General features: G+C 48.8%; 1 protein-coding gene across 2 annotated transcripts in view; it reads left to right on the top strand.

The window, feature by feature from the left end:
• SGCD (sarcoglycan delta) overlaps positions 1 to 16,336 on the top strand; it is a 393,355-nt gene that overhangs the window by 255,648 nt on the left and 121,371 nt on the right. For both annotated transcript variants that reach the window (XM_045820771.1, XM_045820763.1), the window contains exon 5: positions 5,509 to 5,628. In XM_045820771.1, coding sequence (XP_045676727.1) covers positions 5,509 to 5,628 — 120 coding nt within the window. The remainder of the gene's footprint in view (positions 1 to 5,508; positions 5,629 to 16,336) is intronic.

Genomic DNA, 16,336 nt, shown 5'->3' with positions numbered 1-16,336 from the left:
TGACTTCGAGCCTACCTCGATTGCAAGATGCAGATGTACCCCCACTGAATACATGCACGTGGTTCCTTTAAACACAGCAGGTTGGCTCCTGACAGCTGTGGAAAGCACCCAGTGGGTTTCAAGCCGCATATTCCTGAGATTTAAACAAGGGTTGGTTGGCCATGGCAATGCTTATTACAGTGATAAACCGGGGCCTCGTGGCTGTGGTACGACCAGCGCCCCCTCGGTGTGTTACGAGCACCAGTGAACAGGAGCCAGCACGCACCCCACAGCGGAAAGGACAAGGGAGGTATATCCAATGTCACTGCTGTACTTCCGGACAGAAAAGGCCATTTGTTTGGCTTCCGGGCTGAGAGGAAAGTATGCAGATGGACGTTTTGAGAAGCCAGTTGCCCAAATGCCCTGAAACGTTACTGTGACTGAAACATCTGCAGCCCCACGAATGCGCAGGGAAACAGGTGCCTTGGTGCCTAGGCCTGCTGTCCACACTGCAGGAGCCCTGCATGTGGGTGTCTGGGGACCCACGGCCCAGGGGCGACTTGGACCATCTACCACCAGTGGAGAGCTCAGGGTTGGAAGGAACAGTTCGTAAACATGCTGTTCTGGCGTGCGAGTGCATTGTCAGCGGTGCTTATAGAACATCTGGCCCGCAGTCACCGTGCTAAATAATTAAATAAACGGCTTCAGTAAGCAGTGATTTAAGTGGCGTGTGTGAAAATTGCCTCCAGGGGGGGAATAAATCCAACCTCCAGCTCCCAGAGTTCCACATTCAGAAGGAACTTATTTAGCCTGTTGATCATTTGCCATTTATTCGCAGTGGGAGATTTGGTTTACTTGAGAGATTTCGTTTTGATAAAGCTGGAACTGTCCAGATGACTGTTCTTCAGCAAAAGTCTCTCCCCGTCCTTCTCCCGCTCCCCAGTCTTCCCGTTTCCCCGCCCACCATGACCCCTTGCTCTCTCCTTCCCCTTCTCTCCTCCCCTTCCTCTTCCCTCTCCCCTTTCTCTCTGCCCACCCCTTTTTATTTTTAAATCCTTACCCAAGGATATGTTTATGGATATCAGAGAGAGAAGAAAAAGAGGGAGACATTGATTGGTTGCCTCCTGTATGTGCCCTGACTGGGGATCGAACCCACAATATAGGGATGTGCCCTGACTGGGGATTGAACCTGTAACATTTTGGTGCATGAGCTGATGCTCCAACCAACTGAACCACCTGGCCAGGGCTCTCTGCCCCTTCTTTCTTCCTCCTAATCTCCCCATTCTTTCTCTTTTCTCCCTGTCTCCTCCCTCTTTCCCTCCCTCTTGCCTCCCTCTTTCCCTGTCTTCTGTTTTGCTCTCTCCTCTGCCCAAGTCAGACCCCCTCGGGAGCTGAGAAAACTATACATAGCTCTTAAGGCAAAGCACAAGATAGCGCATATTAACCTGAGATGAGCAAAAAGCCATTCTAACACTAGCCCACAGATCCTTCCAAGACGATTTCTAAAGAGGAGAGCAGATGTGTTCAAAATATAACTCTAAGCATTCTCCCGCACACACACACACACACACAGTCACCCCTAAAGTTTTCCTTCAGGGTGCTCCATTTCCGTGCATGCACGTGAGGGACGCACAGAGCAGTTCCAGGGGAGACAGCTTCTTGCAAGTGAACGTACTCTTGAGCAAATGACTCCCATCGTCCCAGGGGCCAGGTTTACTGAGGCAGCCCAGAGGATTCGAGAACTCCTGATTTACATACAGAACGTTTCCAAAGGCTGGAAGAAATTCCACTGTTAGCGATCCAGGTGACCTTGTCACATGAAACAGTGTTTTGAATGGCAGTTAAGTTCCCGGACTCCACCGCAGGCACACATCCGACTCAGACCCCTGCCGATGCAGTGCCAGCCCCGGAGTGGGTCCAACAGGAAACCTTCTGCCCTGCAGGAATGGAATGATGGCAGAATCTTCCGTAGCACCTTGCCAGAGCGGGGAGGGCCCCTAGTGTCCAGGGAGCTGGGGGAGGAATGAGGCTGGGTGTCTACCGCAGGCCTTTGCAGCTCCCAAGCCGGTGGCCGCGGCCTGACTGGGACCCTGCCGAGCCTCCCGTTGGGTTCCAGGTCTCTCCGCTGAGGAGATGAATGGCTGAGGCGCGCCACACACAGACTGCGGGGCACAGAGGGGGACTGACTGGAGAGTACAGGGTACGAGCGGGATTTCTTTTTTTCTCTCCCAGAGAGGGAACAATGGGTTCACCAGGGGACCTTCTGAACAGCCCACAGTTCCATTTACATTTCTCTTTAGAATTATTTTGTGTTTGGTGTTTTTTTTAAGATCTCATCATGTGCTCGGAGGTTGGGCAGCCCCAGGTCAAACTGACAGAAGCACTAGCCCATCTGCACCAGGGAGACAGCAGCCTCACCGGGGGCTCTGTATTCTGAGCAGCCCTGGAAAGCAAGAGAAGTTCCTTGTGTTTAGTGTTCTCCGATGACTACTGTGTCTTCAGGACACTCTCCTGTATGTCTCCCCTGCTGCCATTCATGAGTCCAGAGTAAATTACACAGAGGCAGGCGCTCTCGACCCCTCAGGGTCCTGTCTCCTGTCACCACCCCGGATCATGAAGGCAAAGTCCAAGTGTTTGGGTTCCCCAGTCATGCCACCACTTCGCTGCCTGACTGGATCCAGAGTGGGCAGACTGGGCTCACCTGTGCCCATTCCAAGGTCATTCATTCATTCATTCATTCAGTAGCCCTATTTTACCTCCTGGTCCCAAATCACCACCCTGAAAAAAAAAGCAACAACCCCAAAACATTGGCAAGTAATACAGATTTCCCGGAAGGTTTGGGTGTCACCAGGAAGGCAGCCGCGTCTTAGCCCTTCCCGGACAACTAACTCCAAGTTCACATCCACACCTCTGTTCTTCAGTGTTCGCTCTCTCTCGTCTTTCTCTCCAGCTTACCGCTGTCCCTTACCCTCCCCAAAGCTCCTCACGTGGACTCCAGCCCCCTGCTCCGTCCTAGACAAATACATGTCCCTTTGCTTCCTTGGAACAATTCGGAAAGCTCAGGTCCAGACCCAGATCTGCCATTAGCTCACCTGAGGACCATGAGGGAGCTCTCAACCTTTGCCACAAGCTCTGCTCACCTATGGCACGAAAGTGGTGGGAGAAGATAATGCCCAGGTGCCATGCCATTGGGAAATTCTGTGCTACGTCTGCTGTTCCTATCTCCCACTCGTGAAGAAGCCTTTCCCATGCCCTTTGTGTTATCAGAGGCTAGCACGGACGTTCTGGTGTGAGATCAGGGCTCCAAGGCGACGTGATCATGTGAAGGAGGCAAGCGCCCTAAGAGGTGCTCATCGTGAATTGTTTTCACTGTGTTGGGGCCACGGCACTGGGGACCTGCCCATGGGCACGATCACAACAGTGACAATAATCACAAGAGCAGTTCCCCTACCTTTCACAGTACTTTTTTGGCCTACAGAGTTCTTTTTATAAACAGTATAATTTGATCATCTTGACCTTTCTATGAGGTAGATACAATAAGATGATAGTACACTCTTATGGATGCAGGAAATGAGGGTCAGAAAGATCTAATCCCCTGGCCAGGTGGCTCGGTTGGTTGGAGCATCATCCCATACACCAAACGGTCACAGGTTCTATCCCCAGTCAGGGCACATACTGAGGTTGCAGTTTCAATCCCCAGCCAGGGGAAGTACAGGAGACAACCGATAGATGTTTCTCTCTCACATCGATTGTCTGTCTGTCTCTCTGTCTGTCTCTCATTCAGATTAACACACACATCCTCAGGTGAGGATTAAAAAGAAAAGAAGAAGAAAGATCCAATGACTTGCACAGAGTCACATTACCAGAAAATGAGTTGGGACGTAGTTCTTGTCCTCCGATGCTTAGACTGACAGCCTTGACAAAAGGGAGAGCTGCCCCAGACACCCAGGGGCTGGCTGGGGACTGTCAGCCAAGCCTTGGTGTTCTCCTGTCGGACCATAAATAATTTCACAGAACATCAACACCAGACAAGGCCGCTTGGTGGCCGTGAAGGGTAAAGACAGAACAAAAACAAAGACGGCTCAGACAGAATGCAAACATTTACCCAAACCACAAAAATGACCGATCATTCCTCTAGCCTAGCTAATATGACTTGTTTCTTTATTCAGTACAGTTCTAACATTCTTCTGGTCTTCACTACTTCTAGAAAAAGATTTATTCAGATACCAATCATAAAATTACTCCCACTTCCTGACAGCATCTAATCCAAAGCAAAGTCTTACTTCCTTAAACCCTGCCCAAAATAACCTAATATAAGGCCAGATACTGTCAGAATCCTTCCTTAATACCAAGATGCCTCACGTGGCTCCCCATGGTGTGTCCCCCCTCCTAGCAACGACCACTAAACCCAGCTTGTGCAACTGCAGGGGTGTTCCTGGTCATTTCTGCCTGGAAGACAGGAGGACTCTTTTAGTACTACTTTTTATTAATAACTAAAAGGAAACAAAAATTCTGTATCAGAATCTCCTGGAAAAGTCTGGTTAAGTATAAAATTTCTGGACCCTAACCCCAGAGTTTCCTCTGTATGAATCTCCAGACCCAAAGGTAAATCCCTTTGCGTCCGAGCTGGGTCTCTTGCGGGGCCTGATGCTCCCGGGCTGTTCCGATGACCGCCGTGCGTTCCGCTGGCTCCAGCGCAGACAGACTGACCTGTCTCCTTTCTTTTTTTTTTTTTTAGGAATTCTAACACAGTAACCTGTTTTATTTTTTCCAGAGTGCCCCGAACTCTCTGTAGTTATGTATTCATTTGTACATGTTCACACTCGCATCCGTCTGTCTCCATCAGAAGACAAGTGCAGTGGGGTCAGGGGCCTCGTCTTTGTTACGCGTCAGTATCCCCATCTTCAAGAGCAGTATCTGTTGTCATGTGATAAATGCTCTAAAATTTATTTTTTGTGTGAAATAAAATCCTAGCATAAAAGATTCATCAACTTTCTTAGGCAAGTAATTGCAAGATGCTATAACCTTTCCTGCCAGGAAATGATCTCTGTACTGAGGAAATATAACTCGTCTGGTGTCAAGAGCAGCTGGTGGGTCAAGGGCACAGAGTGAGACGGATTCCGGGTCGACTTAAAGGCCCCCTGTACAACAGCCGGGGCTGGGCCGAGATATGCAGGTTGCTTCAGCAGGCAGTGAGCCTTCCATGCCTTGATATATTCAAGCCAAAATCTACAAGTATTTGATGGTAATTTGGTGGTTAGCTCAAATGTCATGTCAGGGAATGTCATTCAAGCATTAGTTCAGAGGAAGGATGTGATGGTCTTGAAAATCCCAGCCCAAGAGCATGTGATAAAAGGTAATTGACAAGACACAGCTCAAGTCCTGAGACTGGTTTTCGTGGTTGGCCTCTGAAAACCAATCCACTTACACCAGAGTCCAGTGCAATCTTGTCAGATGCCTACGCTCTATGACAAGCTCTTTGTAATTGAATGCAATGAGACTAATGTGCCCTCCCTCTCTCCCTTCCAGGTCCAAAAGCTGTAGAAGCGTATGGCCAAAAGTTTGAAGTAAAGACAGTTTCTGGGAAATTGCTCTTCTCTGCCGATAACAACGAAGTAGTGGTCGGAGCTGAGCGATTACGAGTCTTAGGTAAGGAGACTTTTTAATTGGCCTGATGCTACTGTGTCCCTTTGAGAGGAAGAGTGAAATGTGATTTGGGCCAATTACCTGGATTCTCTTAAACCAAGGTAGTTGAGCCACCCACCTTGGAGCCTGGTCCCTGGTGGAAAGTTCTCGTCACAATGTGCTTTGTGGCACATCTGCCAACACCTCACTTTGGGTGGGCTGTGCGCTCAAGCTGCGAAGTACAGTAGAGGGGGCGTCCTGCCCTCACAGCTGGTGGTCGTGGCAGAAGCTGTCCAGGCCTGTGTACGTGTCAAGCAATCACCGAACCTGGTCGTACCTTAGGAATCCCCTTTGTTTGTGTCACGTGACAGGTGGCGCCACTGAAAACCCGCACGCGCCGGGTTTAGCTCTGATTACCTCAGTTGGCTTTTGTGAAACTTTTATCTGTATAGAGTGTGTGTTTGACTTGGTTTTCCCTGTTAGGGTGTGGGGGTTTCTTTTTTCCCTACTCCATACTGAAGTAAAATTCTACTAAAGAAACGAGGTTTGGGTTAAGGCTCGGTGGGTTGGTTTGGGTTTGGTGTCTCGTAGTCAGGCTTTCTGGACACTTGAGATGTTAGGTGATAAGTCCCAAGCACAGAGCCTTTCATGAAAAGCCTCTTGCTTGAACCCACACTGATGTTCTCTCATTGCCTTTGTTCTACAAGTTCAGGAAGAATGTGTTACCTGTTCAGACTTTTCATATTGAGGGAGGATCATTTGGCTACCTTATAATAACATAACTCAGTGCTTACTTTTAAAACTGGATTTTTAAAATTGGATCCCGTAAATAACAATAAAGAATGAGCCACTTCTTCTGGGCGCCCTATAGTTTTGTCGTTCTTAATCTGAACTTACGGTTTTGAATTTCTTGCTTTTGGAAAACAACTACAACCCACCACAGGCAGACTGTACAGTGAGCGGGGCGGCTGTCGCACAGTCTTCCAGGCGTGTTACCGGAGTTCCCGCCATCACCGTCTTCCTCCCGAGTTACTTGGGGGTGGTGCCTTTCTTTGGAACCTTCTGGCTGCATTTCTGGTGGTAGAATATACTGTAAAATGGGTCCCCTCTACTCTGTACTTATTTACACATCACTAGACTTCCTTTTCCCATCCCCACCCTTTGCCTACAGGATGTACTGCATGTCGTCATTATATGCATACATTAGACATCTACAAATTTTGTTTTGCATTTTTATACTGTTGGATACTTATCATCAAAACTTTTACCAGGCCCCTGGATAAATGTAGTCTTATTAGAAATTTTTAAAAAATAATAATCACCTAGGGGACTTCTGAAGAGTTTAGGTTTCTAGATCCAGCCATGACTTACTGAGTTGGGAGCCCTGATGGAGGAGCCCAGGAAGTTTCTGTGGCCCCGCTGCTAGAGCCATTGAACCTGAGAACACAAGAAATTAGTGCTTTGCCGCTGTACGTCACCACGCTCCAGAACAGTGGATTTATGAAGAGCTCTGGTGCAGGAGCTGACCTCGATCTCAGTCTCTGTGCTGTCACTTGTCAGGTGTGTGACTTCCGGCAAGTTGCCAATGTCTGACCCTGTTTTCTTTCCTGTTCACATGGACTGAGAACATCTACCATCTCAAGTTACCCGTCCAGTTAAACGAAATCATGTCATATGTACTTACCACAGTGCCTGGCACAAAGCAGTATTCAGTCAATAGTAGCTGCTGGCTGCTGTTAATGCTCAGGCTACCACTTCTATAATAATACAAATACTGCTTTTCCTTCTATTGATCCCTAAATGTACCCACTTTGACCTCAACCCGTCTTCCTCTACTAGCTATGTGCCCTTAAGCAAGTCATCTAACCTCTCAGTGCCTCTGTCTGCTCATCTATAAAATGTGGGGATAGGGGGAGGTGGGGTTAGTAACAGAAGTATCTGCCTTCTAAAATTCTTGGAAGGATTGAAGGAAATAATCTATGTAAAGTGGGTAGTAAGCTGGCTAGCAAGTAAGTGTTCACTAAGTGCTGATTGGAAATTACTATTCATTCCCTGTATTATTAGTTTCATAAAACATCTTCTTTCTTTATCACTGCTGCCCTCCTCCAAGTCATTGCCTCTGCCCTCAGCCAGTCAGCTCGTCTGGTCAGTCAGTCTGTCTCTCTCCTCCTCTCCCTCCCCCTTACCATCAGTCACCCCACCCTCCACTCCCCACCTGTACTTGACCCTAACTTTGCTATCACTGATACTGGCCCCATCATGCTCCCTCATCAGTCTCAAAACTTTGGCACCATCCTGAGCAGCACCAGGCTCAGCAGAGTCCTGAAGCAGAAGTGAGCGGCTTGGGGGGCGGGGGGCTCCACGGGAGTGAGAAGTCAGTGTGCAGAGGCGGAGGGCAAGGGACAACCAATGCTTAGTCAGGGGCCCTGTGGCATGAACGGCAATGGCACCCTTTGTCCTCTTGCTTTTTCCTATCTATAGCATGAGACTTGTTTAGAGCAGAAGTCTGCAAATTCTTTTTAATTCAGCCACAAAAACTTGAAAAAATAAAACGTTATACCAAACCCCCATGAATAAAATACACGTATGTAAAACACCAGGACTACCCTGGGTTGTGACCACTCACCGTGATCCAAGCACATGCTCTCTGTGCATTCTTACACATGCACCCCCCCACACCAGGTGAGGGGGGTGGGCACCGTGGTAAATATCGTCCCCACTTTACACACGACCAGGCTGGGCCACACCTGGTAAAGGGAGACAGCCAGAACTCCCAGCCAGGTATCTTGAATGCAGACTGCTTTACTTTAAAGCGCTATACTCCGTTGCCTCCTCAAATGTATCCCATTTTCAGATGAATAAACTAAGGCTGGAAAAAGCTAGGAAACTTGCCCAAGATCAAGTTCAAATCCTTGCCTGTGGACTCCAGCATCAGTGCATTTAACTGCATGTAAATATGTTAGTTATAAGACCCTTTTCCAACTCTCACAATTAATGTTTTTCCCTGTTATTTGTAGAAGCAGAGCTTTCCATGTTAGTTCTAGGTTTGGGGGTAAATAGAGTGCACACACACACACACACACACTCTCTTCAGGCTATTCTCTTGTTCAAGACTACTTTGCTATACCAGCTCTAAAATAATTACCCAGGGGAAAAAGTAATGGTATCTCATGCCAAGATCCTTTTGTACAAATGGTGTTTGGCACTTCCCATTAGTTTCTTAGTGCTTCATGAATCAACTTGATGCTTTAAAATCTGACTTGCAAAGATACAGGGTAATTTTAGATGTCCAAACATTTTGGCTGAATCTTGTACAAAAGTCTATAATGGGATCATTTAAAAACTTTCCTCCACCCCATCCCAGCCCACCCCTATGCAGACTAAGGGCGGAAAGATGGTTATAGTCTTTGGTCACTTCAAGGCAGGTGGACATTTTTGTTCTTGTTGCTTATGCTTGCTGTGTGTCTCTTAGAGATGATTTAGGATAAAATCATTACACACATTTGCTTTTTTATGTAAAAGTATAGAAAGAAAGCATCCCAATAAAGACCACTGCTGCTCGCAGTGCTGAGAAGACTAGGAAATGACCACCCTACAAATCTCGCACCGGCCCACTCGGTGAAAGGAGCCTAGCGTGTTGCAGAAACGAGCTTCCTGTCAGCTGGGATTCAGCCATATGGTGCGGAACCAGAAATTTGGGCAATTTCATTTTCAGCTTAATGAGAAGCTTGTCTTCTGGAGTGGTCAGACCGCGCAGGCTCTTGGGAGTTTTGAATTGGATGTGTGTTTCACAGCGGAGTCCATCGCACCTGGGCTGAGTCCTCGCTCCACAGTCTAGGCTGGAAGCGGCCCTACCCAAGTCCGTTTTTATCTCCAAGCTTTAGTTTCTACAAGTGTCAAACAAAGAGAAGTGAACAAAATAAAGAATGGAAGCCCTGGCTGGCATAGCTCAGTGGATTGAGCGCAGGCTGGGAACCAAAGTGTCCCAGGTTCGATTCCCAGTCAGGAGACATGCCTGGGTTGCAGGCCATAACCCCCAGCAACCGCACATTGAAGTTTCTCTGTCTCTCTCTCTCTCTATCTCCCTCCCTTCCCTCTCTAAATATAAATAAATAAAATCTTTTTTTAAAAAATAAAGAATGGAAGTAAGGATGAATTAATAGAATAAGAAACAAATCTAAATAAATGAATTATTTTAGTTGAGTAGGAAGAGTCAGTAGACCGTAAGGAAAGACCCTAAGAGGATCATGCCCCTTGGGTTTAGTAGCTTAACTCTTGTGCTCAGAGTAATTACTTAACTTCTTCTCTGGATAATCCTACCCACTTACTATCCTGAGCACACTCAGGACCTAGAATGGTATGGTCCGTGAACAGCATGGCGAAAATGCCAGCATGGGAGTCATGCCTCATGAAGAATGGTTCAATTATCTGGAAACTTTTTCCTGGAAAAGAGACGGGGGAATCAGTGTAGGCAGACTGTAGTCACGGATCTCCCAAATATGCACGGTTTTCCTGGAGAAAGGAAAGCACTTAGGAGCCATGTAGTTGAGTGGTTCCGAGCACAGGTCTCACTTGGTCTCGGTCATTGGTCAGCTGGTGTCCTTAGTCATCTCACTTCACCTTTCTAAGTATCCTTGTACTCTGTGACATAGTGTGATAATGCCCGGCTCTCATAGCAGTGGGGACAACTGGGTGGTGCAATGCGTGCAGAGTGAATAGCATGGTGTGTGGTACCCAGTGAGCACTTCGCCACCGGTCATCGTGTTGCCGACGGTTTCTGTTGGTTCACCTGGGCTTCATGGGACTCATCAGTCCTAAAATCTCATGCAGCCCTTCTGTCTTCATAAAAGAAGGTCCTCGTAGAGAAACCAGCTTAGGACCTGCAGGAGTATTCGTATGTCAGCTGAGTCTGCACAAGGGGACTTCCTCTGACTGCCAGAACAGAGCACACCCGCACAGGCTAGGGAGTACTACACTGCCCACTTCACCCCACTGCACATAAAGCTGGTATTCCCAACACGTGTGTTCTCAGGTTGGACTCAGGTAATAGAGGGATTGGAGGATTGGGCTGAATTCTCAAAATGGTAGAGTCCCTCCCTGCACTCACGAAGACAGCGGTTCTCAGAGTATGGATCAGAGCGTCAGCATGACGGTTTTCTCATTTGTTGTGCAGACTCAGGCCCCACCCAGACCTACTCGGTCAGAAATTCGGGCTGTGGCCCAGCACGCTGTGGGTGCACAAGCCCCCGGGTGCCTCTGATGTGTGCTCCAGTTCGTGAGCCCCTGAACTAGGGCAGTCATGACTGGGCCACAGCGTTGCTGGTGGCTTTCCATCGAGTTCAGGCCAAGCTTTTACAACTGTGTTCAAGGAAAGCTACAAAACAAGTCTGGCTGACATGTGTTGAGGCCTTAACTCTGTGCAAGGTGCCAAACTGACCTTGTAAAAGGGCCCTGGCTTATCACCTTGACTTACACAGGGGCACACGGAGGCACAACTTGCTCTGAGTTCCACAGGAAGAAACCGGTGCACTTGGGCCCTGGGCGCAGGCTGTCTTACCCGCTACACTCAGTGGCCTCTTTGACAGTAACCTTCAGCTTCTCCGAATTCCACAGCATGTTGGCATCACAATGGCTGGCTAGCTATTCTCCTTGGCCTTCTGAACACTCTGCCATTCCCACAGTTCCCCCACATCGGACAGTTCCTCTGCTTCCTTCGTGGACCCTTCTTCCACCGAGTAAATGATGTGGGATTCACACTTGGCCTCCCGTGCGGCCTCCCACTGGGTTTAGTCCGTGTTTTTCCTCTTTCCCCATTTCTGCGGGAAACCCCACAGTTACATATAGTTTCAACATTGGCTGTTTTCAGGTGCCCCCCAAAACTGTAATTGCCTTGAACTATCTTCTCAATTCTCATGTTCCAAATTCCCAAACAGCCTGGACTTTTCTGCATTGCTGTCTTTCCCTCACTTCCTAAACTTACGTCTCCCCACCCACACCCAGCCTCTCCAGAACCCACTCCCCTAACCCTCCACATGGGGCCTCCATACCGCCAGTCTTCAAGGCCTCGCTTCGACTCAGGTCCCAGACCCTGTCTCTTCACGTGGGCGTGAATGTCTGTGCAGGTCGTGGGAGGTCCACGCCACAGTGACGTCTGTCCAGGTGTGACACAAGAAAACACAGGTTTGTAGTTAGGCTCATCCAGCTAATTACCAAAAGAGGTACAAGCTCGATGTGCAGGATGAGGTGTGATATAGGTTAGCTTTAATTCCAGAGCAAAATTGTTAAACACTGTACAAGAATGGTCTTTTAAAAAACAGCAAGGGCATAGGCAACATGAATGCCCATGCATCTAAGAGGCATCGCCGTGGAGACGGCAGGGGAAACATAATGTTTTATTTTCATTAATGGCCAATTGCATTGAACAATGAACATTCATAGCATTTATAAACAAAGGATAATTATTAGGTGTTATTCTGATGGTTAATTAGGTCTGTTTATGCTCTAGATTCATTTTTTAAATATGTCCTCACAATGCCACTCGGTGCTAATTATCTGAGTTACATAATTATCAACTGGAAAACATTTTTAATTAAGTCTAAAGCTACTTAAATTAGCATAAGATTTGTAGAAATTTAAATGTGGTCTGGTGCTATATTTTGTTTTGTTTTGTGTTTTGTTTAGAAAGACATCAGATGATACGTCCAGCCTTCTGAATTAGTTTTTGATGAAACAGTCTACTGCAACCTGGCAATTGATAATTATGATGGGTGCTCTTAGTAGTGTTCATTAAATGAGTGTAATTTATATATGTGTGTATAATATATATGTGTGTAATATGTATTTACACACACACACACACACACACATATCTCTCCAAATCACTGCTGCTGGCAGCATGGACACACAGAGGTGAAAGTCCCTGCCCCGCCAGGGAGCTGTCTGTCGCATCAGGAAGGTGACAAACAGCACCAGAGACAGCTGAGAGCCTGAGCAGAAACCAAGCTGTGCGGCGGGACGAAACAAAGCGAGTGTGGAATTACAGAATCCAGCTGTGGTGCAGGCGTGTTTGAGAGAGAGTTTAGAAGCTTCTTAAATGAAGGATGCATTTGAACTAGGTTTGACTATGGATTAGGGGGAAAACAGAGAGCATGCCTGCCTGGTGAATGAAATTGCTCATGTTTATCTGTCCGGATTCGGTTGGTTTAAATGATGTAAGTCCGACTAAAGCCACAGGAGGGGAGATTGATTGTCTCGTGTGATAGGGAAATTCTGCCGGCTTCAAGCTAGACTCAGCAGCTCACGTAACGTGACCAAAATTCAGTCTCTCTCTCTCTCTCTCTCTCGCACCATCGCTCAGCACTGTTTCCCAGCGTTGCTGGTGAGCAGAGAGAGTGCTTCCCTTCCCAAAGTAAACCCAGCGAGGTCCTGGGCTCTCCTCTGACTGCACTGACCTGGGCCACATGCCCATCTCTGAGCATGTGGTGACCAGGACTGTGGGATACAGTCACCAACAGGGTGACCAGGGTGACCATATCCCCACTGCTGGAGCCTGAAACATCGCTGGGGGTGAAAGTGACAAAACAAGCTGTCCTCCTTCGGGCGCGTCGTGAGAAGGCAGGTTCTCTGGGGAAGACCATAGTGCTGGGAAAAACAGAAGGCGGCAGGAAAAGGGGGCGACCCAAGATGCGATGGGTGAATTCATAGAAGAAGCCGGTGCCCTGAGTCTACAGGAGCTGAGCAGGGCTGCTGAGGACGGGACGGGGTGGACACCACCCACTCAGAGGGTCTTCAGGACTCAGAGCTGACTCCACGGCACGTGGCACACGCAGAGCTAGGGTGGGAAGGAGCTGAGAGTGAGGGGGGGGTAGTTTCCCAGAGGAAGTTTGGGGTGTTCTTACCAGCAGGGGAATGGACACTGGGCAGAGACACACAGAAAGTGCACGTTATCCAGATTAATCCAGGTTAAGGTCCTGGGAAACCAAAGACCACGTACATGAGACGGTGGAGCCCAGGATTGCAAAGGCTGTTGGTGGAAGACACTTTCTGAGCTCCCTCCTCCTTGCTCGCTCAGCTCCAGACACGCTGGCCCCCTTCCTTCATCACCAGGCAGGCTTCACTCCCAGCATTTTCTGCTCACTCTCCCCTCTGCGTAGAACCCTCTTTTGTAGTCAGTGCATAAGAGACCTCCTTCCTTATGGCTCAAATGTCATTTCATCGAAGAGACCCTTGACTGCCTTGTAAAGAGAGCATGTTCCCACTGGCAATGCCTCTACAAGCATCACCAAGCCATGGCCTGTGGGCCAGATCAGGCCAAGGCCACTGCTTGATTCGGTCAGGAACACAGCCGTGCTCTTTGGCACCACCTGTGGCTGCTTCCACACACTGCAGCGGCAGAGCTGAGGAGCTGAGACTGTCACACAGCCCACACGCCTGAAATATGTGTTATTTGGCACTTTACAGGAAGAGTCTGTTACGCCATGGTCTCTACCTGTACTCTACTCCTCTTCAGAGCAGTCACCACAGCGTGACGTAGTATGTGTGCCTACGTGTGTTTATTTTCATCCTCTCATGACAACAGTGACTTACATTTTTCAGGGTCTAGAATAGTGTCGGGTGCACAGCGAGTGCTCGGTGGTACTTATTGAGTGAGAGGATTGAACGACTTTAGACCCTGGAATGTTTTGTAGCCAATGGGATGGTACAGAGAAAAGGAGGGAGGGAGAGCGGGCACCCGACTTAAGAGAACGCGAGGAAACCTTTGCTGAGGACTCATCGGGACCTAAACTAGGGTAGAAAGAGAAGAGAAAGCAAGTGAAGAAAATCACCTTGAAGCAGAACTCACAGGACCTGGTACCTCACCGGGGACCTGGAGGGTCCGCAGAGGGAAGTGGGGGTGTCCCTGGGGTCGTGTGCCTTGTCAGTCAACTAGTTACGATGCCACAGGTAGAAATGTCTAGGAGCTACGGTAGGTTTGGGGTCGGAGATACATAGTTCAGCTGTAGATACGCTGGTCTTCCCATCTCCAAGGGAGAGGCTGAAGGTCCAGGGGGCAGCTCCGGCAGAACAGCCCATAAGAGAGGCCCGGCTGAGCAGAGGGGGCCGAGAGGCACCCACACAGAGTGAGTCGGTGGACTCCAAAGAGGACACGCGTGGAGGGGCGGCTGGAGAACTCGAAGGAGCTCAACCAGCAGAGCGTTCATTACCAGCAGCCTCCAGCCAATCTCTTTCTTTCTCGGAAGGAGGGTCCCGGAAGCCTTGCCGAGCTGCAACTGCCCTGCGGGAGGCACCCTCAGACGTGGAGGCCCTGCCCCCTGCTCTCGTGCTTTTCCCGGTTCACCCCGCCTTCCACCGGGAGGGAGCTCAGAGGCTTTAGAATGTGACAGAAAGGGGTTCTGCCATCCTCCCAGCCACGTGATGTGGGCTTTGTTACATCACTTAGGCAGCATGCGTAGGTTCTAAACAAACACCTTCTCCCCTTTTTCCTTGCCTTCATCTTATTCTCTTCTTTCTCTTCCTTTGTTGTTGTAATCCTCACCCGAGGACATGCTTACTGACGTTAAAAAGAGAAGAGGGCCGGTGGGGATGGGAAGGAGAGACATCGATTGGTTGCCTCCCATATGTGCCCTGACTGGGGATTGAACCTGCAACCTTCTGGTGAATGGGACGACGCTCCAACCAACCGAGCCACCCAGCCAGGGCTCTCTTTCTTTCTCTAGTTTCTCACCAGTGAGTGGCAGGGAGCCCAAGAGAGGCTGAAGGATGAAGTACAGGGTGGAACACAGTGAGAACATGGTGGCAAAAACTGGATACCTGAGCCATGGATCCTTGGGGGCTGGGAGCCTGCTGGTCTAATAGCAACATCTGGGTAAGAAGTCAGAGGAGCCCGAACAGGGCCAGGGACCCGCTTCTGCTCTCTGGTACCATTAGCAGAGGGAATCTGCTGGGAATTCAACTATTTAAAAAGAACTGCTGGTCGCAGAGCTCTTCGCTGGCACCTCATTCCCAAGTTGGTTAATTATTTACCGGAACAACACATTAGATCATAAAGATACATTTCCCATAAATAATGTAGCAAGAAAGCCAAATAGAAGAGTCTCAGATTAACAACCCCAGCCTTAGTAAACCAGAGCTGTGTGATGAGGAAAAGCACGGCTCTGCCACAGAGAAATAATAATGGGGTTTTATCTGAAATGCTTTGGGGAGTACAACTCCCATACTTCTTCAAAAAATAAAAATAAAGGCGAGCCAGTCCAAAAGCGTGGGTGATGCCGCAGCTTGGTTTTAATCACTCGTCCACCCATGTGCACTGAAGCCGCCACGGCTGATTCCTGATGCAGGAGGAGAAGGCAGTTGCGGGGCCCCACACACTTTTCCCTCCGGCAAGAGGGAGACGTGATTGAAGGTCAGCGTGAGGGATTCATCGTTCTGTGTAAACACCCCCAGCTGTCCCTGCAGCCTTACCTTAGCGGACCTCTCGGTTGCTGAGCCCTCCTCTCCCCCCGTCACGGGTGGGGGAGGGGGAAGGAAAGTCAGGTGGGGACACTCGTCAGCTTTCTCATTGATTAAAGGGTTGATGAGGTTCGTGATTTGGCTGCTTTGAAGAGAACCAATTCCAGCACTTAGCAAGGAAGAGATATGTTTGTTTCTTTGTTTGTGGAACCGACAGGACTTTAATTTCTCTATCAAGCTCCAGCTAATGTGCTAGTCGGCATCTGTTGGTTTGTTTTTTATC

The sequence above is a fragment of the Phyllostomus hastatus genome, unplaced genomic scaffold (assembly GCF_019186645.2).
Source record: "Phyllostomus hastatus isolate PE091 unplaced genomic scaffold, TTU_PhHast_1.1 phas_contig_150, whole genome shotgun sequence".
NCBI lineage: Eukaryota > Metazoa > Chordata > Mammalia > Chiroptera > Phyllostomidae > Phyllostomus > Phyllostomus hastatus.
The sequence above is the reverse complement of the archived record's forward strand: the minus strand, read 5'-3'. Positions and strand labels throughout refer to the sequence as shown.